This window comes from Palaemon carinicauda, chromosome 4, assembly GCF_036898095.1.
Source record: "Palaemon carinicauda isolate YSFRI2023 chromosome 4, ASM3689809v2, whole genome shotgun sequence".
Taxonomy (NCBI): Eukaryota; Metazoa; Arthropoda; class Malacostraca; order Decapoda; family Palaemonidae; genus Palaemon; species Palaemon carinicauda.
Genome location: NC_090728.1, coordinates 165,061,002 through 165,084,758, shown reverse-complemented (window position 1 = coordinate 165,084,758; position 23,757 = coordinate 165,061,002). Strand labels below are relative to the sequence as shown.

General features: G+C 38.3%; 1 protein-coding gene across 1 annotated transcript in view; it reads left to right on the top strand.

The window, feature by feature from the left end:
* The window catches only part of LOC137640151 (leucine-rich repeat and immunoglobulin-like domain-containing nogo receptor-interacting protein 1), a 140,978-nt gene that overhangs the window by 106,580 nt on the left and 10,641 nt on the right, over positions 1-23,757 (top strand). Inside the window, exons 4-8 of the mRNA XM_068372653.1 lie at positions 13,217-13,314; positions 15,327-15,456; positions 17,812-17,906; positions 22,618-22,732; positions 23,030-23,165. Coding sequence (XP_068228754.1) covers positions 13,217-13,314; positions 15,327-15,456; positions 17,812-17,906; positions 22,618-22,732; positions 23,030-23,165 — 574 coding nt within the window. The remainder of the gene's footprint in view (positions 1-13,216; positions 13,315-15,326; positions 15,457-17,811; positions 17,907-22,617; positions 22,733-23,029; positions 23,166-23,757) is intronic.

Sequence of the window (23,757 nt, the reverse complement as noted above, 5' to 3'; positions counted from 1 at the left end):
ACATTCTTTGCTGGCTTCTTGTTCTTCACATACATTCACATTCTTTGCTGGCTTCTTGTTCTTCACATGCATTCACATTCTTTGCTGGCTTCTTGTTCTTCACATGCATTCACATTCTTTACTGGCTTCTTGTTCTTCACATGCATTCACATTATTTGCTGGCTTCTTGTCTTCACATTTATTCACATTCTTTGCTGGCTTCTTGTTCTTCACATGCATTCACATTCTTTGCTGGCTTCTTGTTCTTCACATACATTCACATTCTTTGCTGGCTTCTTGTTTTTCACATGCATTCACATTCTTTGCTGGCTTCTTGTTCTTCACATTTATTCACATTCTTTGCTGGCTTCTTGTTCTTCACATGCATTCACATTCTTTGCTGGCTTCTTGTTCTTCACATTTATTCACATTCTTTGCTGGCTCTTGTTCTTCACATGCATTCACATTCTTTGCTGCTTCTTGTTCTTCACATTCTTTGCTGGCTTCTTGTTCTTCACATGCATTCACATTCTTTGCTGGCTTCTTGTTCTTCACATTTATTCACATTCTTTGCTGGCTTCTTGTTCTTCACATGCATTCACATTCTTTGCTAGCTTCTTGTTCTTCACATTCTTTGCTGGCTTCTTGTTCTTCACATACATTCACATTCTTTGCTGGCTTCTTGTTCTTCACATTTATTCACATTCTTTGCTGGCTTCTTGTTCTTCACATGCATTCACATTCTTTGCTAGCTTCTTGTTCTTCACATTCTTTGCTGGCTTCTTGTTCTTCACATACATTCACATTCTTTGCTGGCTTCTTGTTCTTCACATTTATTCACATTCTTTGCTCGGCTTCTTGTTCTTCACATGCATTCACATTCTTTGCTAGCTTCTTGTTCTTCACATTCTTTGCTGGCTTCTTGTTCTTCACATACATTCACATTCTTTGCTGGCTTCTTGCTTCACATGCATTCACATTCTTTGCTGGCTTCTTGTTCTTCACATGCATTCACATTCTTTGCTGGTTCTTGTTCTTCACATACATTCACATTCTGTGCTGGCTTCTTGTTCTTCACATTTATTCACATTCTTTGCTGGCTTCTTGTTTTCACATACATTCACATTCTTTGCTGGCTTCTTGTTCTTCACATTTATTCACATTCTTTGCTGGCTTCTTGTTCTTCACATATTCACATTCTTTGCTGGCTTCTTGTTCTTCACATTTATTCACATTCTTTGCTGGCTTCTTGTTCTTCACATGCATTCACATTCTTTGCTGGCTTCTTGTTTTCACATTATTCACATTCTTTGCTGGTTCTTTTTCTTCACATGCATTCACATTCTTTGCTGGCTTCTTGTTTTTCACATTTATTCACATTCTTTGCTGGCTTCTTGTTCTTCACATGCATTCACATTCTTTGCTGGCTTCTTGTTTTTCACATGCATTCACATTCTTTGCTGGCTTCTTGTTCTTCACATGCATTCACATTCTTTGCTGGCTTCTTGTTTTTCACACATTCACATTCTTTGCTGGCTTCTTGTTCTTCACATGCATTCACATTCTTTGCTGGCTTCTTGTTCTTCACATGCATTCACATTCTTTGCTGGCTTCTTGTTCTTCACATGCATTCACATTCTTTGCTGGCTTCTTGTGCTTCACATGCATTCACATTCTTTGCTGGCTTCTTGTTCTTCACATGCATTCACATTCTTTTCTGGCTTCTTGTGCTTCACATGCATTCACATTCTTGGCTGGCTTCTTGTTCTTCACATGCATTCACATTCTTTGCTGGCTTCTTGTTCTTCCACATGCATTCACATTCTTTGCTGGCTTCTTGTTCTTCACATCATTCACATTCTTTGCTGGCTTCTTGTTTTTCACATGCATTCACATTCTTTGCTGGCTTCTTGTTCTTCACATGCATTCACATTCTTTGCTGGCTTCTTGTTCTTCACATGCATTCACATTCTTTGCTGGCTTCTTGTTCTTCACATGCATTCACATTCTTGGCTGGCTTCTTGTTCTTCACATGCATTCACATTCTTTGCTGGCTTCTTGTTCTTCACATTTATTCACATTCTTTGCTGGCTTCTTGTTCTTCACATTTATTCACATTCTTTGCTGGCTTCTTGTTCTTCACATTTATTCACATTCTTTGCTGGCTTCTTGTTTTTCACATACATTCACATTCTTTGCTGGCTTCTTGTTCTTCACATTTATTCACATTCTTTGCTGGCTTCTTGTTTTTCACATGCATTCACATTCTTTGCTGGCTTCTTGTTCTTCACATGCATTCACATTCTTTGCTGGCTTCTTGTTTTTCACATGCATTCACATTCTTTGCTGGCTTCTTGTTCTTCACATGCATTCACATTCTTTGCTGGCTTCTTGTTCTTCACATGCATTCACTTCTTTGCTGGCTTCTTGTTCTTCACATGCATTCACATTCTTTGCTGGCTTCTTGTTCTCACATGCATTCACTTCTTTGCTGGCTTCTTGTTCTTCACATGCATTCACATTCTTTGCTGGCTTCTTGTTCTTCACATGCATTCACATTCTTTGCTGGCTTCTTGTTCTTCACATGCATTCACATTCTTTGCTGGCTTCTTGTTCTTTACATGCATTCACATTCTTTGCTGGCTTCTTGTTCTTCACATGCATTCACATTCTTTGCTGGCTTCTTGTTCTTCACATGCATTCACATTCTTTGCTGGCTTCTTGTTCTTCACATGCATTCACATTCTTTGCTGGCTTCTTGTTCTTCACATGCATTCACATTCTTTGCTGGCTTCTTGTTCTTCACATGCATTCTCATTCTTTGCTGGCTTCTTGTTCTTCACATGCATTCTCATTCTTTGCTGGCTTCTTGTTCTTCACATGCATTCACATTCTTTGCTGGCTTCTTGTTCTTCACATGCATTCACATTCTTTGCTGGCTTCTTGTTCTTCACATGCATTCTCATTCTTTGCTGGCTTCTTGTTCTTCACATGCATTCTCATTCTTTGCTGGCTTCTTGTTCTTCACATGCATTCACATTCTTTGCTGGCTTCTTGTTCTTCACATGCATTCACATTCTTTGCTGGCTTCTTGTTCTTCACATGCATTCACATTCTTTGCTGGCTTCTTGTTCTTCACATGCATTCACATTCTTTGCTGGCTTCTTGTTCTTCACATGCATTCACATTCTTTGCTGGCTTCTTGTTCTTCACATGCATTCACATTCTTTGCTGGCTTCTTGTTCTTCACATGCATTCACATTCTTTGCTGGCTTCTTGTTCTTCACATGCATTCACATTCTTTGCTGGCTTCTTGTTCTTCACATGCATTCACATTCTTTGCTGGCTTCTTGTTCTTCACATGCATTCACATTCTTTGCTGGCTTCTTGTTCTTCACATGCATTCACATTCTTTGCTGGCTTCTTGTTCTTCACATGCATTCACATTCTTTGCTGGCTTCTTGTTCTTCACATGCATTCACATTCTTTGCTGGCTTCTTGTTCTTCACATGCATTCACATTCTTTGCTGGCTTCTTGTTCTTCACATGCATTCACATTCTTTGCTGGCTTCTTGTTCTTCACATGCATTCACATTCTTTGCTGACTTCTTGTTCTTCACATGCATTCTCATTCTTTGCTGGCTTCTTGTTCTTCACATGCATTCACATTCTTTGCTGGCTTCTTGTTCTTCACATGCATTCACATTCTTTGCTGGCTTCTTGTTCTTCACATGCATTCACATTCTTTGCTGGCTTCTTGTTCTTCACATGCATTCTCATTCTTTGCTGGCTTCTTGTTCTTCACATGCATTCACATTCTTTGCTGGCTTCTTGTTCTTCACATGCATTCACATTCTTTGCTGGCTTCTTGTTCTTCACATGCATTCACATTCTTTGCTGGCTTCTTGTTCTTCACATGCATTCACATTCTTTGCTGGCTTCTTGTTTTCACATGCATTCACATTCTTTGCTGGCTTCTTGTTCTTCACATGCATTCACATTCTTTGCTGGCTTCTTGTTCTTCACATGCATTCACATTCTTTGCTGGCTTCTTGTTCTTCACATGCATTCACATTCTTTGCTGGCTTCTTGCTTTTCACATGCATTCACATTCTTTGCTGGCTTCTTGTTCTTCACATGCATTCACATTCTTTGCTGGCTTCTTGTTCTTCACATGCATTCACATTCTTTGCTGGCTTCTTGTTCTTCACATGCATTCACATTCTTTGCTGGCTTCTTGTTCTTCACATGCATTCACATTCTTTGCTGGCTTCTTGTTCTTCACATGCATTCACATTCTTTGCTGGCTTCTTGCTTTTCACATGCATTCACATTCTTTGCTGGCTTCTTGTTCTTCACATGCATTCACATTCTTTGCTGGCTTCTTGTTCTTCACATGCATTCACATTCTTTGCTGGCTTCTTGTTCTTCACATGCATTCACATTCTTTGCTGGCTTCTTGCTTTTCACATGCATTCACATTCTTTGCTGGCTTCTTGTTCTTCACATGCATTCACATTCTTTGCTGGCTTCTTGTTCTTCACATGCATTCACATTCTTTGCTGGCTTCTTGCTTTTCACATGCATTCACATTCTTTGCTGGCTTCTTGTTCTTCACATGCATTCACATTCTTTGCTGGCTTCTTGCTTTTCACATGCATTCACATTCTTTGCTGGCTTCTTGTTTTCACATGCATTCACATTCTTTGCTGGCTTCTTGTTCTTCACATGCATTCACATTCTTTGCTGGCTTCTTGTTCTTCACATGCATTCACATTCTTTGCTGGCTTCTTGCTTTTCACATGCATTCACATTCTTTGCTGGCTTCTTGCTTTTCACATGCATTCACATTCTTTGCTGGCTTCTTGTTCTTCACATGCATTCACATTCTTTGCTGGCTTCTTGTTCTTCACATGCATTCACATTCTTTGCTGGCTTCTTGCTTTTCACATGCATTCACATTCTTTGCTGGCTTCTTGTTCTTCACATGCATTCACATTCTTTGCTGGCTTCTTGTTCTTCACATGCATTCACATTCTTTGCTGGCTTCTTGTTCTTCACATGCATTCACATTCTTTGCTGGCTTCTTGTTCTTCACATGCATTCACATTCTTTGCTGGCTTCTTGTTCTTCACATGCATTCACATTCTTTGCTGGCTTCTTGTTCTTCACATGCATTCACATTCTTTGCTGGCTTCTTGTTCTTCACATGCATTCACATTCTTTGCTGGCTTCTTGTTCTTCACATGCATTCACATTCTTTGCTGGCTTCTTGTTCTTCACATGCATTCACATTCTTTGCTGGCTTCTTGTTCTTCACATGCATTCACATTCTTTGCTGGCTTCTTGCTTTTCACATGCATTCACATTCTTTGCTGGCTTCTTGTTCTTCACATGCATTCACATTCTTTGCTGGCTTCTTGTTCTTCACATGCATTCACATTCTTTGCTGGCTTCTTGTTCTTCACATGCATTCACATTCTTTGCTGGCTTCTTGCTTCACATGCATTCACATTCTTTGCTGGCTTCTTGTTCTTCACATGCATTCACATTCTTTGCTGGCTTCTTGTTCTTCACATGCATTCACATTCTTTGCTGGCTTCTTGTTCTTCACATGCATTCACATTCTTTGCTGGCTTCTTGTTCTTCACATGCATTCACATTCTTTGCTGGCTTCTTGTTTTCACATGCATTCACATTCTTTGCTGGCTTCTTGTTCTTCACATGCATTCACATTCTTTGCTGGCTTCTTGTTTTTCACATGCATTCACATTCTTTGCTGGCTTCTTGTTCTTCACATGCATTCACATTCTTTGCTGGCTTCTTGTTTTTCACATGCATTCACATTCTTTGCTGGCTTCTTGTTCTTCACATGCATTCACATTCTTTGCTGGCTTCTTGTTTTTCACATGCATTCACATTCTTTGCTGGCTTCTTGTTCTTCACATGCATTCACATTCTTTGCTGGCTTCTTGTTTTTCACATGCATTCACATTCTTTGCTGGCTTCTTGTTCTTCACATGCATTCACATTCTTTGCTGGCTTCTTGTTTTTCACATGCATTCACATTCTTTGCTGGCTTCTTGTTCTTCACATGCATTCACATTCTTTGCTGGCTTCTTGTTTTTCACATGCATTCACATTCTTTGCTGGCTTCTTGTTCTTCACATGCATTCACATTCTTTGCTGGCTTCTTGTTTTTCACATGCATTCACATTCTTTGCTGGCTTCTTGTTCTTCACATGCATTCACATTCTTTGCTGGCTTCTTGTTCTTCACATGCATTCACATTCTTTGCTGGCTTCTTGTTCTTCACATGCATTCACATTCTTGGCTGGCTTCTTGTCTTCACATGCATTCACATTCTTTGCTGGCTTCTTGTTCTTCACATGCATTCACATTCTTGGCTGGCTTCTTGTTCTTCACATGCATTCACATTCTTTGCTGGCTTCTTGTTCTTCACATTTATTCACATTCTTTGCTGGCTTCTTGTTTTCACATACATTCACATTCTTTGCTGGCTTCTTGTTCTTCACATTTATTCACATTCTTTGCTGGCTTCTTGTTTTTCACATACATTCACATTCTTTGCTGGCTTCTTGTTCTTCACATTTATTCACATTCTTTGCTGGCTTCTTGTTTTTCACATGCATTCACATTCTTTGCTGGCTTCTTGTTCTTCACATGCATTCACATTCTTTGCTGGCTTCTTGTTCTTCACATGCATTCACTTTCTTTGCTGGCTTCTTGTTCTTCACATGCATTCACATTCTTTGCTGGCTTCTTGTTCTTCACATGCATTCACTTTCTTTGCTGGCTTCTTGTTCTTCACATGCATTCACATTCTTTGCTGGCTTCTTGTTCTTCACATGCATTCACATTCTTTGCTGGCTTCTTGTTCTTCACATGCATTCACATTCTTTGCTGGCTTCTTGTTCTTCACATGCATTCACATTCTTTGCTGGCTTCTTGTTCTTCACATGCATTCTCTTTCTTTGCTGGCTTCTTGTTCTTCACATGCATTCTCATTCTTTGCTGGCTTCTTGTTCTTCACATGCATTCTCTTTCTTTGCTGGCTTCTTGTTCTTCACATGCATTCTCATTCTTTGCTGGCTTCTTGTTCTTCACATGCATTCTCATTCTTTGCTGGCTTCTTGTTCTTCACATGCATTCTCATTCTTTGCTGGCTTCTTGTTCTTCACATGCATTCTCATTCTTTGCTGGCTTCTTGTTCTTCACATGCATTCTCATTCTTTGCTGGCTTCTTGTTCTTCACATGCATTCTCATTCTTTGCTGGCTTCTTGTTCTTCACATGCATTCTCATTCTTTGCTGGCTTCTTGTTCTTCACATGCATTCACATTCTTTGCTGGCTTCTTGTTCTTCACATGCATTCACATTCTTTGCTGGCTTCTTGTTCTTCACATGCATTCACATTCTTTGCTGGCTTCTTGTTCTTCACATGCATTCACATTCTTTGCTGGCTTCTTGTTCTTCACATGCATTCACATTCTTTGCTGGCTTCTTGTTCTTCACATGCATTCACATTCTTTGCTGGCTTCTTGTTCTTCACATGCATTCACATTCTTTGCTGGCTTCTTGTTCTTCACATGCATTCACATTCTTTGCTGGCTTCTTGTTCTTCACATGCATTCACATTCTTTGCTGGCTTCTTGTTCTTCACATGCATTCACATTCTTTGCTGACTTCTTGTTCTTCACATGCATTCACATTCTTTGCTGGCTTCTTGTTCTTCACATGCATTCACATTCTTTGCTGACTTCTTGTTCTTCACATGCATTCTCATTCTTTGCTGGCTTCTTGTTCTTCACATGCATTCACATTCTTTGCTGGCTTCTTGTTCTTCACATGCATTCTCATTCTTTGCTGGCTTCTTGTTCTTCACATGCATTCACATTCTTTCCTGGCTTCTTGTTCTTCACATGCATTCTCATTCTTTGCTGGCTTCTTGTTCTTCACATGCATTCACATTCTTTCCTGGCTTCTTGTTCTTCACATGCATTCACTTTCTTTGCTGGCTTCTTGTTCTTCACATGCATTCACATTCTTTGCTGGCTTCTTGTTCTTCACATGCATTCACTTTCTTTGCTGGCTTCTTGTTCTTCACATGCATTCACATTCTTTGCTGGCTTCTTGTTCTTCACATGCATTCACATTCTTTGCTGGCTTCTTGCTTTTCACATGCATTCACATTCTTTGCTGGCTTCTTGTTCTTCACATGCATTCACATTCTTTGCTGGCTTCTTGCTTTTCACATGCATTCACATTCTTTGCTGGCTTCTTGTTCTTCACATGCATTCACATTCTTTGCTGGCTTCTTGCTTTTCACATGCATTCACATTCTTTGCTGGCTTCTTGTTCTTCACATGCATTCACATTCTTTGCTGGCTTCTTGTTCTTCACATGCATTCACATTCTTTGCTGGTTCTTGTTCTTCACATGCATTCACATTCTTTGCTGGCTTCTTGTTCTTCACATGCATTCACATTCTTTGCTGGTTCTTGCTTTACATGCATTCACATTCTTTGCTGGCTTCTTGTTCTTCACATGCATTCACATTCTTTGCTGGCTTCTTGTTCTTCACATGCATTCACATTCTTTGCTGGCTTCTTGTTCTTCACATGCATTCACATTCTTTGCTGGCTTCTTGCTTTTCACATGCATTCACATTCTTTGCTGGCTTCTTGTTCTTCACATGCATTCACATTCTTTGCTGGCTTCTTGTTCTTCACATGCATTCACATTCTTTGCTGGCTTCTTGCTTTTCACATGCATTCACATTCTTTGCTGGCTTCTTGTTCTTCACATGCATTCACATTCTTTGCTGGCTTCTTGCTTTTCACATGCATTCACATTCTTTGCTGGCTTCTTGTTCTTCACATGCATTCACATTCTTTGCTGGCTTCTTGCTTTTCACATGCATTCACATTCTTTGCTGGCTTCTTGTTCTTCACATGCATTCACATTCTTTGCTGGTTTCTTGTTCTTCACATGCATTCACATTCTTTGCTGGCTTCTTGCTTTTCACATGCATTCACATTCTTTGCTGGTTTCTTGTTCTTCACATGCATTCACATTCTTTGCTGGCTTCTTGTTCTTCACATGCATTCACATTCTTTGCTGGCTTCTTGTTCTTCACATGCATTCACATTCTTTGCTGGCTTCTTGTTCTTCACATGCATTCACATTCTTTGCTGGCTTCTTGCTTTTCACATGCATTCACATTCTTTGCTGGCTTCTTGTTCTTCACATGCATTCACATTCTTTGCTGGCTTCTTGCTTTTCACATGCATTCACATTCTTTGCTGGCTTCTTGTTCTTCACATGCATTCACATTCTTTGCTGGTTTCTTGTTCTTCACATGCATTCACATTCTTTGCTGGCTTCTTGCTTTTCACATGCATTCACATTCTTTGCTGGTTTCTTGTTCTTCACATGCATTCACATTCTTTGCTGGCTTCTTGTTCTTCACATGCATTCACATTCTTTGCTGGCTTCTTGTTCTTCACATGCATTCACATTCTTTGCTGGCTTCTTGTTCTTCACATGCATTCACATTCTTTGCTGGCTTCTTGTTCTTCACATGCATTCACATTCTTTGCTGGCTTCTTGTTCTTCACATGCATTCACATTCTTTGCTGGCTTCTTGCTTTTCACATGCATTCACATTCTTTGCTGGCTTCTTGCTTTTCACATGCATTCACATTCTTTGCTGGCTTCTTGCTTTTCACATGCATTCACATTCTTTGCTGGCTTCTTGCTTTTCACATGCATTCACATTCTTTGCTGGCTTCTTGCTTTTCACATGCATTCACATTCTTTGCTGGCTTCTTGTTCTTCACATGCATTCACATTCTTTGCTGGCTTCTTGCTTTTCACATGCATTCACATTCTTTGCTGGCTTCTTGTTCTTCACATGCATTCACATTCTTTGCTGGCTTCTTGCTTTTCACATGCATTCACATTCTTTGCTGGCTTCTTGTTCTTCACATGCATTCACATTCTTTGCTGGCTTCTTGTTCTTCACATGCATTCACATTCTTTGCTGGCTTCTTGTTCTTCACATGCATTCACATTCTTTGCTGGCTTCTTGTTCTTCACATGCATTCACATTCTTTGCTGGCTTCTTGTTCTTCACATGCATTCACATTCTTTGCTGGCTTCTTGTTCTTCACATGCATTCACATTCTTTGCTGGCTTCTTGTTCTTCACATGCATTCACATTCTTTGCTGGCTTCTTGTTCTTCACATGCATTCACATTCTTTGCTGGCTTCTTGTTCTTCACATGCATTCACATTCTTTGCTGGCTTCTTGTTCTTCACATGCATTCACATTCTTTGCTGGCTTCTTGTTCTTCACATGCATTCACATTCTTTGCTGGCTTCTTGTTCTTCACATGCATTCACATTCTTTGCTGGCTTCTTGCTTCACATGCATTCACATTCTTTGCTGGTTTCTTGTTCTTCACATGCATTCACATTCTTTGCTGGCTTCTTGTTCTTCACATGCATTCACATTCTTTGCTGGTTTCTTGTTCTTCACATGCATTCACATTCTTTGCTGGCTTCTTGTTCTTCACATGCATTCACATTCTTTGCTGGCTTCTTGTTTTCACATGCATTCACATTCTTTGCTGGCTTCTTGTTCTTCACATGCATTCACATTCTTTGCTGGCTTCTTGCTTTTCACATGCATTCACATTCTTTGCTGGCTTCTTGCTTTTCACATGCATTCACATTCTTTGTTGGCTTCTTGCTTTTCACATGCATTCACATTCTTTGCTGGCTTCTTGTTCATTCACATTCTTTGTTGGCTTCTTGTTCTTCACATGCATTCACATTCTTTGCTGGCTTCTTGCTTCTTCACATGCATTCACATTCTTTGTTGGCTTCTTGCTTTTCACATGCATTCACATTCTTTGTTGGCTTCTTGCTTGTCACATGCATTCACATTCTTTGTTGGCGTCTTGCTTGTCACATGCATTCACATTCTTTGCTGGCTTCTTGTTCATTCACATTCTTTGCTGGCTTCTTGTTCTTCACATGCATTCACATTTTTTGCTGGCTTCTTGCTTCTTCACATGCATTCACATTCTTTGTTGGCTTCTTGCTTTTCACATGCATTCACATTCTTTGCTGGCTTCTTGTTCTTCACATGCATTCACATTCTTTGCTGGCTTCTTGTTCTTCACATGCATTCACATTCTTTGCTGGCTTCTTGCTTTTCACATGCATTCACATTCTTTGTTGGCTTCTTGCTTTTCACATGCATTCACATTCTTTGCTGGCTTCTTGTTCTTCACATGCATTCACATTCTTTGCTGGCTTCTTGTTCTTCACATGCATTCACATTCTTTGCTGGCTTCTTGTTCTTCACATGCATTCACATTCTTTGTTGGCTTCTTGCTTTTCACATGCATTCACATTCTTTGTTGGCTTCTTGCTTCACATGCATTCACATTCTTTGTTGGCGTCTTGCTTGTCACATGCATTCACATTCTTTGTTGGCTTCTTGTTCTCACATGCATTCACATTCTTTGTTGGCTTCTTGTTCTTCACATGCATTCACATTCTTTGCTGGCTTCTTGTTCTCACATGCATTCACATTCTTTGCTGGCTCTTGTTCTCACATGCATTCACATTCTTTGCTGGCTTCTTGTTCTTCACATGCATTCACATTCTTTGCTGGCTTCTTGTTCTTCACATGCATTCACATTCTTTGCTGACTTCTTGTTCATCACATGCATTCACATTCTTTGCTGGCTTCTTGTTCTTCACATGCATTCACATTCTTTGTTGGCTTCTTGCTTTCACATGCATTCACATTCTTTGTTGGCTTCTTGCTTTTCACATGCATTCACATTCTTTGTTGGCTTCTTGCTTTCACATGCATTCACATTCTTTGTTGGCTTCTTGTTCTTCACATGCATTCACATTCTTTGCTGGCTTCTTGTTCTTCACATGCATTCACATTCTTTGCTGGCTTCTTGTTTTCACATGCATTCACATTCTTTGCTGGCTTCTTGTTCTTCACATGCATTCACATTCTTTGCTGGCTTCTTGTTCTTCACATGCATTCACATTCTTTGCTGGCTTCTTGTTCTTCACATGCATTCACATTCTTTGCTGGCTTCTTGTTTTTCACATGCATTCACATTCTTTGCTGGCTTCTTGTTCTTCACATGCATTCACATTCTTTGCTGGCTTCTTGTTTTTCACATGCATTCACATTCTTTGCTGGCTTCTTGTTCTTCACATGCATTCACATTCTTTGCTGGCTTCTTGTTTTTCACATGCATTCACATTCTTTGCTGGCTTCTTGTTCTTCACATGCATTCACATTCTTTGCTGGCTTCTTGTTTTTCACATGCATTCACATTCTTTGCTGGCTTCTTGTTCTTCACATGCATTCACATTCTTTGCTGGCTTCTTGTTTTTCACATGCATTCACATTCTTTGCTGGCTTCTTGTTTTTCACATGCATTCACATTCTTTGCTGGCTTCTTGTTTTTCACATGCATTCACATTCTTTGCTGGCTTCTTGTTCTTCACATGCATTCACATTCTTTGCTGGCTTCTTGTTCTTCACATGCATTCACATTCTTTGCTGGCTTCTTGTTCTTCACATGCATTCACATTTTGCTGGCTTCTTGTTCTTCACATGCATTCACATTCCTTTGCTGGCTTCTTGTTCTTCACATGCATTCACATTCTTTGCTGGGTTCTTTTTCTTCACATGCATTCACATTCTTTGCTGGCTTCTTGTTTTCACATGCATTCACATTCTTTGCTGGCTTCTTGTTCTTCACATGCATTCACATTCTTTGCTGACTTCTTGTTCTTCACATGCATTCACATTCTTTGCTGGATTCTTGTTCTTCACATGCATTCACATTCTTTGCTGGCTTCTTGCTTCTTCACATGCATTCACATTTTTTGCTGGCTTCTTGTTCTTCACATTCCTAGCTGGCTTCTTGTTCATCACATGCATTCACATTCTTTGCTGGGTTCTTGTTCTTCACACACATTCTTTGCTGGCTTCTTGTTCTTCACATGCATTCACATTCCTAGCTGGATTTTTGTTTTTCACATACATTCTTTGCTGTCCTCTTGTTCTTCATTGTTACCCATTACTGCTGAAACCAGACTGCCAAGGAGTAAGAGATTTAATGATTCATGCATAAAGGTTCCTTATCACAAAACTTCTTTGTCCACAGAATAATCCTTTGACGGACCTGCCTCAATTCGCTTTTGCGGGACTGGAAAACGTCAGTCAGATCAACCTCTGCAACAACAAAATCTCGAACATACAGTCGTAAGTATGCTAGAAGGATTTAACTAATGACCAAGTGAATGTTCTTTTATCATGAAGATTCCTGAGAATTGATGAACATTTTGATTGATATTTTTTAAAATTGTATGTTATACGTATATTTTCATCATGATTGACAACGGGAAATATTTTCAAATAATTAGCTTATATATATATATATATATATATATATATATATATATATATATATATATATATATATAACATGTATATATGTATATATATACATACATATATATATATATATATATATATATATATGTGTGTGTGTGTGTGTGTGTGTGTGTGTGTGTGTGTGTGTTTGTGTGTGTGTGTTACTGTCATTTCCAAAATTGGGTAATATGTAAGTAACCCCGTTCTTTTTGGCAACATGCATATATTTGTCTTCAATCTGCATATGTATAAATTTATAACTATTTCAAGCAATATACAGAATCCCTAAAAATGACAATTATTTCTTGGGTAGATTAGCAACTTCATGTTAATCCTCACACTCTATTCTTGTCTACTGTTGATAAATTTTGATTGGCATGTTGTCTGTCATGATTGTTTGTGCTTTTCCTTTTATAGTATTATACTCTGTCTCACAATAATTACTGATTCATTTTGATGAAAACTTCTTGGTCGAATGCTGTGGTTAATTGAAAAGATTTTTTTCACATGTCAAGTATTTTATTTTTGTAAACTTATTTTAATAAGTTCCATCATATGAATAGTAAGTTTCCAGTGACCTGTAGACATAGGGAGTGAGTCAACTTTAGTTATATTAATACTCATCATGTAAACAGTAAGGCAGTGAGAGAGAATCATTAAAATAGTATTTTATCACTCGTATTGATTATTATTATTATTATTATTATTATTATTATTATTATTATTATTATTAGATAAGCTACAACCCTAGTTGGGAAAGCAAGATGCTATAAGCCCAAGGGCTCCAACAGAGGAAAATAGCCCATTGAGAAAAGGAAATAAGGAAATAAATAAACGATATGAGAAATAATTAACAATTTATAAAATATTTTAGAAACTGTAACAAAATCAAAAACATATTTCATATATAAACTGTAAAAAGACTTATGTTAGCCTGTTCAACATAAAAAACTTTGCTGCAAGTTTGATTTTTTAAGTTCTGCCGATTCAACTACCCCCGATTAGGAAGATCATTCCACAACTTTGTCACAGCTGGAGTAAAATTTTTAGAATACTATGTAGTATTGAACCTCATGATGGAGAAGGCCTGACTATTAGAATTAACTTCATCCCTGGTATTACGAACAGGATGGAACTGTCCGGAAAGATCTGAATGTAAAGGATGATCAGAATTATGGATATCGATTTTACAAATCAGAAGAAAAAACAGAACGATGCTAATCACAGAATACTTGTAACTAGGCCGACACAACTAGCATGTATCGACTAACTCAACAATAATACAAAACATTTAATATCTGGATAACAGTACTATTTTAACTTAGAGAAGAGTCTGATGGAGCTGGTTACTTAATTGCCTTATATGCCCTAGCCCCTTCTTACGTGGAGGCTAGATGAAGATGGCGAAGTAAAATAGAGAGGCATTTTTCCAGAAGAATTAAGGATTCACCTTTCCTATGTCTGATTAAGAATAGTCCCAAGCCAACTGATATTCTAAAAGTTTCATAGTCTTATAAGATTATTCAGAAGAAAGATGAATACTGTATATGGTTGGTATTTACATAGTGCTTGGACAGACGTTATGAACTAGTAGACCCCTCTCACTTTCTCTTGATCTGACTTATTCTACAAAAGCCTGGTTTCACCACCCTATATTTTATAACATGTTCTCACTACCATCCAGTGTGTCTCTCTTAATTTTATCACAAGCTATTCTCAAGGCCATGTATGTTACATAAAGCTTATATCCTGTTTTATCTATCAAAGAGTTTTTTCACATTGCATTTACCTTTTTCCGGTTTTATCATTTTGTACTATATATATTATTCTTATGCTTTCAGGTATGTGTTTGCAGGGAGTAGGAACCTGGGTATGATTCTCATACAAGACAATCCTCTAATACGAATACAAGCTAAGGCTTTCTCTGGGCTCCGCACCGTGCAGTTTATTTATCTTCCTTCGTGGGTTAAGGCAAGTTATTGTCATAATAATATTTTAGTTCTTATTAGCTTTTTCAAGTGAGATTAATTATATCGGTATGTATGTGTATATTTGTGTGTGTACATGTTTGTTTGTTTGTTTATATATACAGTCCTGCCTCTTTACACATGGGGTCTCTTATACATGGTTGACCAATGGTTTCATTAAATAAGAGTCCAAGCAGAACTTCACTTGTACTCGGTCTTTGAAGCACATGAAGACATTTCAGAGCATATGCCATTCCTCTGCTTTTATGCTCAATACCCAGTTTAGTTGGTTGCTTAACACATTATTTCAAATCATCTGTTTTGCGTTGAACTGTTTTCAATCTTATACCATATTTTTAATCAGATGTGTCTTTTGATAGAGTTAAACGTGTAGCAAAGGATGCTAGTCTCGTTATTGCTTATGAAATCTTGACTCCTTGACAAGTTTCAAGTGAATTGATTGTAACTGACTTGGATCCTTCTGCTGTTTCTTCAAATGATTGAAAAGTGCTTGAATGCTTACATTATCATGCATCATCTCATCAGTGTAGGAATTTGAAGAACATCATCTTCATCAGCATCTGTGATTATAGAGCCTCCAAAAAACTGGAAGAATTATTGAGTACCTAAGTAGGGAAGGTTACATTATCAAAATAAATATCCTTATTGTTACATGTACAGTATGTAATTTGTATACTAAATTATGTACTATACTATACGTAAATTTTATGGTACAGTATGCTGTGTGCATAAATTACTACAATATTATGCACTGTGCATGTTTATTTTACTAGACAGTAGGCTACTGTACATTACTAAAAAGTGTACATATTGTACATAAAGTGCAAGTACTGCAAGTACCCATACAGTATAGGATAGGCTTTTAGACAGTTAGAGAAACTGGGGATATTATACAGTACTGACTGTAGAGTGTACTTATTATAAAGAAAATGCATGTACAGTACTTTTGTGTGTAAGTGTAGAATTATTATTATTATTATTATTATTATTATCATTATTATTATTATTATTATTACTTACTAAGCTACAACCCCAGTTGGAAAAGCAAAGTGCTATAAGCCCAGGGGCTCCAACAGGGAAAATAGCCCAGTGAGTAAAGGAAACAAGGAAATTAAGATTTTTTAAGAACAGTAACAACATTAAAATAAATATTTCCTTTTTAAACTATAAAAACTTTTAAAAAAACGAGGAAGAAAAATTAGATAAAATAGTGTGCCTGAGTGTACCCTCAAGCAAGAGAACTCTAATGCAAGACAGTGGGAGACCATGATACAGAGAACAATTTTTTTTATTTTAGAGTGTCCTTCTTCTAAAAGAGCTGCATACCATAGCTAAAGTCTCTCTTCTACCCTTACCAAGAGGAAAGTAACCACTGAAGAATTACAGTGCAGTAGTTAACCCCTTGGGTGAAGAAGAATTGTTTGGTAATCTAGGTGTTGTCAGGTGAATGAGGACAGAGGAAAATCTGTAAGAAATATGCCAGACTATTTGGTGTATGTGTAGGCAAAGGGAAAGTGAACTGTAACCAGGGAGAAGGATCCAATGTAGTACTGTCTGGTCTTTCAAAGAGCCCCATAACTCTCTTGCAGTAGTATCTCATCGGTTGGCTGGTGCCCGAGCCAACCTTCTACTACTATTATGAGAATAAAAAGTTCTAGCAACCGTAGAGTTTAGGATTTCCTATTACCTGTCCTGAAGAATTCCTTCAAACAATATTTGCAGAAAAGGAGGACCTACTGTACATAAATCTATGAGTTTATGTACTGATAAAATTTTACACTTATTTACATGTCAGAACTAGAAAAGCACTCCAAGAGTGCTTATTTCTCAACCTTGACCTAGGACTTTGAAAATTGAATTACTTCCTCGTCTAACCATAACAATTAATCCCTGAAAGTCCACTACCTTGAGTAAAATTGTAGCTTGGAAGTTGTTCACAAACAAACCAATGGACAAAAAGACAAACAGGTGATAATATGACCTCCTTCCAACTTCGGTGGCAGAGGTAAAAACGTAGAGCATTCTAATAATTCAGTGTAGGTATTATCACTACAACATACTTGAAATTAATCATGAGATTCAGTAATTTTAAGTATAGCTTTTAGCCAATTATAAAATTCTAACAAAACATTTAGTTAGCAATGGAATTAACAATTGTACAGAAAATTCTTTAATTTCTCTCTTTGTCTTGTATAATTCTCATGCAATATGAAATATTCAAATTTCCAATGTTTACATTTTTTTTTTCAAATGTACTTATACAGGAAATAAAATATTATTAAATAATATTACTGTAATCCTGTATCTTTCTGGAAAAGATGAAACCATCTCTTTTCAGGTAATTGAGTCTGATTCTTTCTTTGACCTTCAAGGAGTTGGACTTTTACGTCTTCATAGTCTCGACCTTCATGCTTTGAGGCCCTACACATTCAGGTAAGATTGGTCTAAAATAAATCAGTTTGTAAATCAGGAAATCTATAGCAGTTGACTTTGAAGACCTTATATTTATATGCATTATGATTTTATCATTATACAACCTTTTCAGAATGAAATTTACTAGACACAATTATGTGTTGAGGATTGACAATGAATGCCAAACATTTACTTTTGACATTTGGCGTGCATTTCATTGTTGTGAATTAATGTATGTATGTAAATAAAAAAGAGTAAGCACATTCTGTCAGATGAGATTTCTTATATTGGTTGATAGTTTGTCTTTCATCATTAATTTGTACTAAAGGTAAGATTTTTATTGAGTTATAATTGGTTATAATTGTTGAAGGGCTCTACCACATTAATGTTTCAGGAACAGTAAGCATATCAGAAGAAACATATACAAATATGATAATTTAAAAACATATACCACACCTGTGGGATCAGGTGCAAGGAATTGATTCGGGGCCTTTCATAGTCTCCGATCATGATCATCCACAACTTCTTTCCAGAAGGAATCGATGCATGCACACCCCTTTTGAGTCACCCAACCTGGTTCTCCCAGTCTGTGAGGGTAGTGGAAGAAGAGTAGTGGTTGCTTGCCAGGCCATTAGGCAACCTGGCAAAGACAGTGAGTGTTCTTCGGGATGGATATTTCCTACCCTTTCAGTCTGTCGGCTATCATATCTCACTAAGAGTTCTCATTCGTTCCTCCAACATCGCCGAGAACCCTCACTTTGCAGACAGAGGTGGGAGGAAAGCTGGAGAAGAACATGTTCGAGACGAGTCTCTGGGCTTCTGCGGTTGACTCTTCCTGGCAGAGAGGTCATCTAGGGCTGGAGGCTGGTCATTGACCTCTCACCATTGAAGGAGTTTGTGTGGTAGACAATAATTCAGGATGTAAACTACAGTCTGTGCTGAATTCCATTAAAGAAAAAGATTCCATGGTTTCAGTGGATCTGAAGGATGCGTACTTCAAGTATCTGTGCACAGTCCTTTCAAAAGTACCCTCACTTCTCCCTTTACAGTACAGCATACCAGTTCAAGACTCTGTGCTTTGGACTGGGCACTGCAGGTGTTCACCCTAGTAGCAGCTTGGGCCCACTCACAAGGAATATATACACGTATGTATCTCGACGGGTGGCTGATCCTTCACTCCTTCGTGGGGCAGTTGCTTCAGGATCCAGTTCGACTTCTCACCCGTCATGATTTGGGGATTGATGAAGTACTTGAGCATGCTGATAGACACAGCAGCAGCGAATCTTTCACGCAGACGATCGTATCAGCAAGTTCAAACAAATGGTATAGCCATTTCTGTCCCACAAATACTAACTTGTCACTGCAGAGTCTTCTCGGCCATCTTTCCTTGCTGGAGAAGCTCATTCCTCATGAGTACCTCTACTAGATATCTCTTCATTGGTTTTTGAAGGCTCACTAATCAGCCTACAGGGATCTCCCATTCCTTCCTGTTCCAGTGTGAAATGAGGCTTGGGACATTATTACCTGTTGGCTGAATGGTAAAACCCTCACTAGGGGACTCTCAATCATCTCTTCACCTTCAGACAAGCAACTGTTCTCAAAGGCACCGAAAGATGGGGGGAGCGCACACCTGAATGACCTAGTCATTTCAGGGGTGTGGTCAGAAGAAGGAGCTACAACTCATCAGTGTCCTAAAAAAGTGGCAGCCTTTCTAGTGCAGCAAGCATTCCAAGAATATTAAGGAGGCTCTCATTAATGTCGTTGTGACAATACCGCCTTGGTGGCTCACATCAAACAAAGGTGCATAATCCCATGTTCACTCTGTGAGCTTGCTAAGCGAATGTACATCGAGATGGCTCTCTCACCGTATAAGTTAGCAGCCAGGTACATTTTTGGCAAGAGGAATGTACTATTGCACACACTCAGTTGCCAGGGGCAGGTTGTAAGGCCAGAGTGGTCCCTACACCCTTATGTAGCAGAGAGGCTTCTTGCTGTGTAGGGTTCTCCTCATGGCTAAATAGAAAACTTACCCTGGTTGCTCCCATGGTCCAGAACCATGAGTCGCATTTGAAGTTGCATTCCTACACGCATGGGATCAACTAGTTGGTTACACGTTTCCGCCATTTAACCCAGTCCATTTGCTAATCAACCGAATATTGATTACACCAGAACTCGAGGTGACCCTGGTGACTCCCAGATGGCCACATGCCGAGTGGTATCCCAATCTGTTAACTCTGGTTGAAGTACCGACAATCGGAACATCTCTAGTGCAGATCTAGGATTTCTTAATCTTCCTTTACAGAGAGAAATTCCTCTCAATTACTGGTGCCAAGGCTACTAGTCAGCCTTGAGCATGGTCTTTCGACTAAAATGACAGACCTCTCCTCCTCATGGGATTTGTTCATGGGACCTTGGGCCCCAAAAGTAGGACGTGAACCTCGATCTCAGGCTCTTACCCATACCCATTCAAGCCTTGAAGAAGTTTGTGAGTCAGGGTTCTGAATCAAGACTGCCTTTGCTGCCTTAGCATTGGCAAAGAGATTAGGTTAGTTGCAGTCTTTCTGCCTTAGTTTGCCACACTAAAGTGGAAAAATAGCTCCTTTATTTTTGTGCTAGGTTTTGTAGCTAAAACTCAGAACCCACTGGGGGACGATTCTTAGCTCGAGCCCTTCTCCAACCCCTCTCTATGTGAAGTGTCGGGTGGCATCATGAGGAAACACTTTTGTGTTCCAAGAGGGCTCTGCAGTGCTAACTGAAGAAGATTCCAATACCTCGGTCCAGAGTGTCAATGACTCTTCCTTACCACTGGGAGAATCAAGAAAGAGGTGTCAAGAAACATGATACCTTTCTAACTTTGTAAGACGATCCAAGATGCATATGCCACGACCTCTGAGAAGGTCAAGGTATCAGCTAGGACAGGAGCTCTCAAAATTAAGGGTTAGGCCCTGCCATTGCCTTCAAGAAGAATCTTGTTGTTAACCAGGTGATGAAGGCTAAGGTGTGTACACACCAGACCACCTTTATGGCCTTTATTCTACAGGAATACCCACAAGGCCCTTGATGCCTTTATGCTTGGTCTTGTGGTGGCTGCTCAAGTAGTTATGTAGCAAGTCCAGGTCCTTTTACAGTACAGTAGCACCCCAGTTCTCATGCAGTGCAGTAAGCGTCTTGTCTATGATAAGGGATAGTTGTTAGTCTCGAGTGAAGACAGACTGACTGGCTCTTCACTTACATTTTTTTCTGCCATTCTATTAAGGACAAAGTGGTTAAGCCTTGCTCACTGGGTCTGACTTGATGCTTGTAAACTACACGTCTGAGTTCCATTCTTAAGAATCTAGAGAAGCATTTCCCTCATCCTCCATAGACAAGGGGGAGGAGGTAGAATGTATACCAACCCATAGATCATCATACGTCAGATATATTATTCTAGACTCTTATACCCTTCGGGGAAAAGGGATCCCTCCTCTGACCATGAACCAGTCTTCAAGAAAGAGAACCAACCAGCTAGGTTCTAGGGTTATATCTGACCAATCGGTGAGTTTCCCAATTACCAGATACAGTAGTAATTTTGTAATGCAGTAAGTATAAAACTTTCAATGCATAAATATTTTGATAATCTTACCAGTTTTTTCCCAATCTTCAACATAAACACTCCTATCTTTCTTGCTTCACCTTTTCTGTCTCATCCCACTTATCTTATCCTAACATCATTTATCTATGGACTATAAAATATGCATAAAAGGCTGCTTTCTAAAGTATTCTATCATTTTCACAGAATATATGTACTAAATAGCAAAAATGCCGTATCCTGTATGGTGGTACAATATTTTTTAGTGTTAATTTTTTTTTTTTATTGGTTCAGGAGAATATTATTGAAAATTGTATTGAAGGAAATTCATGGAATTGTGGCAACCCCATACATAGTTCTCAATTAACTATGTAAAAACACTGAACCAATCTTTTGGCCTTTAATTAGGAGACTTGGTTAAGATGTTTAAAAATCCTGCAGTATTGTACTTTTTTTTACTTCCCAACACAATTCTTCAGTTTACTTGATGATTCCTCCCATATTCAACCATCCAAAAGTTGTTCAATGCATCATCAAAATAGCTTGAAATACAGCAGGGCATGTTACAGCTTACATGTCGCTGAATGCAAACTAGCATCAAGGTCAGGATTTTGTGTGAGTGACTTGGTCACTTGGCTATAAATTAACTCCATCATTATATCTCCTAGCAAAAAAAAAAAAAATTGCTTCTTCTGCTGCCTTGAAAGCATGCTCTTAAAAAAAAATTATAGTGAAGATCTTTGTAGAGAATTTTAATATTTATGAAGCAAACATCACACAAACATATTTTAGTCATTGATATGGGCCAAGACTGGTGTATTCTACAGAATTACCATATAATGGCAGTTTTGGACAACGCTGTACACGTGTCCCCTAATTTGCCTGTGGTTTAGGTGAATTGGGTGTACAGTGTATATGAAGTGTAATCCAGCTGATTCCATCGAGTGCTACAAATGGTGTGGCCAACCATAACTGATTGGGAGGGGGAGGCAATTGGAACAAGGTAGAGGGGGAATTATTTTTTTTTATAGATAGACTTAAAAAGAGAGAGCTTTGCCGTGGAAGCAAGGTAACAGGTAAGTATTGAAATAATAAATCTTGTTAATAGAAGTCCAGTTTTATAAAAACTATAAATGTTTCTGTCATTCTGCTTTTTCTTCACAGAGGTTTAAAGAATGTGACCCAAATATCCATCCAAGAATCTGATCTTGGCATTATGAAAGACAAGGCCTTTGAGGGCCTATATAATGTTGGTGAAGTGAGGATTATTAATAATAAGGTAAATAATGGTTTCTTCAAAGTTGTAAGAGATGTAAAATTCATTTCCCCTTTTATTTGCTCTCCATAACTAAAATTTTCTTTAAATGTTGAAAACTTGGAAAATTAAAATTTCACGTCATATTAAAGTTTTCATTTCAGTGAGGAAGATTGCAATTAAAAAGAGTAAAACTAAAAGTTATGTACCACATCTTTATTCACATAAATATTTCTACTATACTGTAGATTATTTTAAGTATCAGTTGGGTAAATGGAGACTCCAGAAATTTTAAATGATTGTTATATTTTTAATTTACAGGTAGATGAACTGGAATCCCTGGAGGTCTTGGAAGAATCTAATGTTGATGGGGTTGTTGTTCAAGGTAATCATTTTCTTCAAGTCAACAAGGAACAACCCTTTCGCATTCATGCGAACCAGCGTACAGTTGTCACAGGTAACGATTTTATTTTAGTATTTGTTAGAAGTACTGTACTTCATACAAAATTTTCTACCGAGTGATATTAAATTTATGAATCTTCACATTCATAAAGGTTCAGTACTTGGAAAAAAAGATGTATTTGGTATATGGTACTCTAGGTATTCTTAAGGCTTCTTGTATTCAGAGAGAGGATGGTGTAAATGTCATATTCTTCAGACTTTTTGTTCTGCCATGAATGTCAGTAATGATCTTAATTTTTGAAACTAGAATGCTTAATGTGGTGGTTTCTCTTCTGTCAAAGGTACTTGTAGTTTCAACCTTTTTTTTAAAAGTTTCAACTAGGAAACAACTATCACCGTTAGACCCTGTTCATATGAGGTAGGTAACCTCTTGTTTATCATGTGTTGGCTAAAAATGGCTAGTGTTCACACAAGACGGTAGATTTGAAACATCTGCAAACTCATGGATATCCTAATCAGAAATAGTAGGATTTGTAAGAGAAAGTTTATTCATTGTTATGCATAAGTTTTGATACACTCTCAAACTAAACTGCTGCATTTAGCAAACATGTTCCCTTGAGAGGATAGAAAGCAATAATCCCAACTGT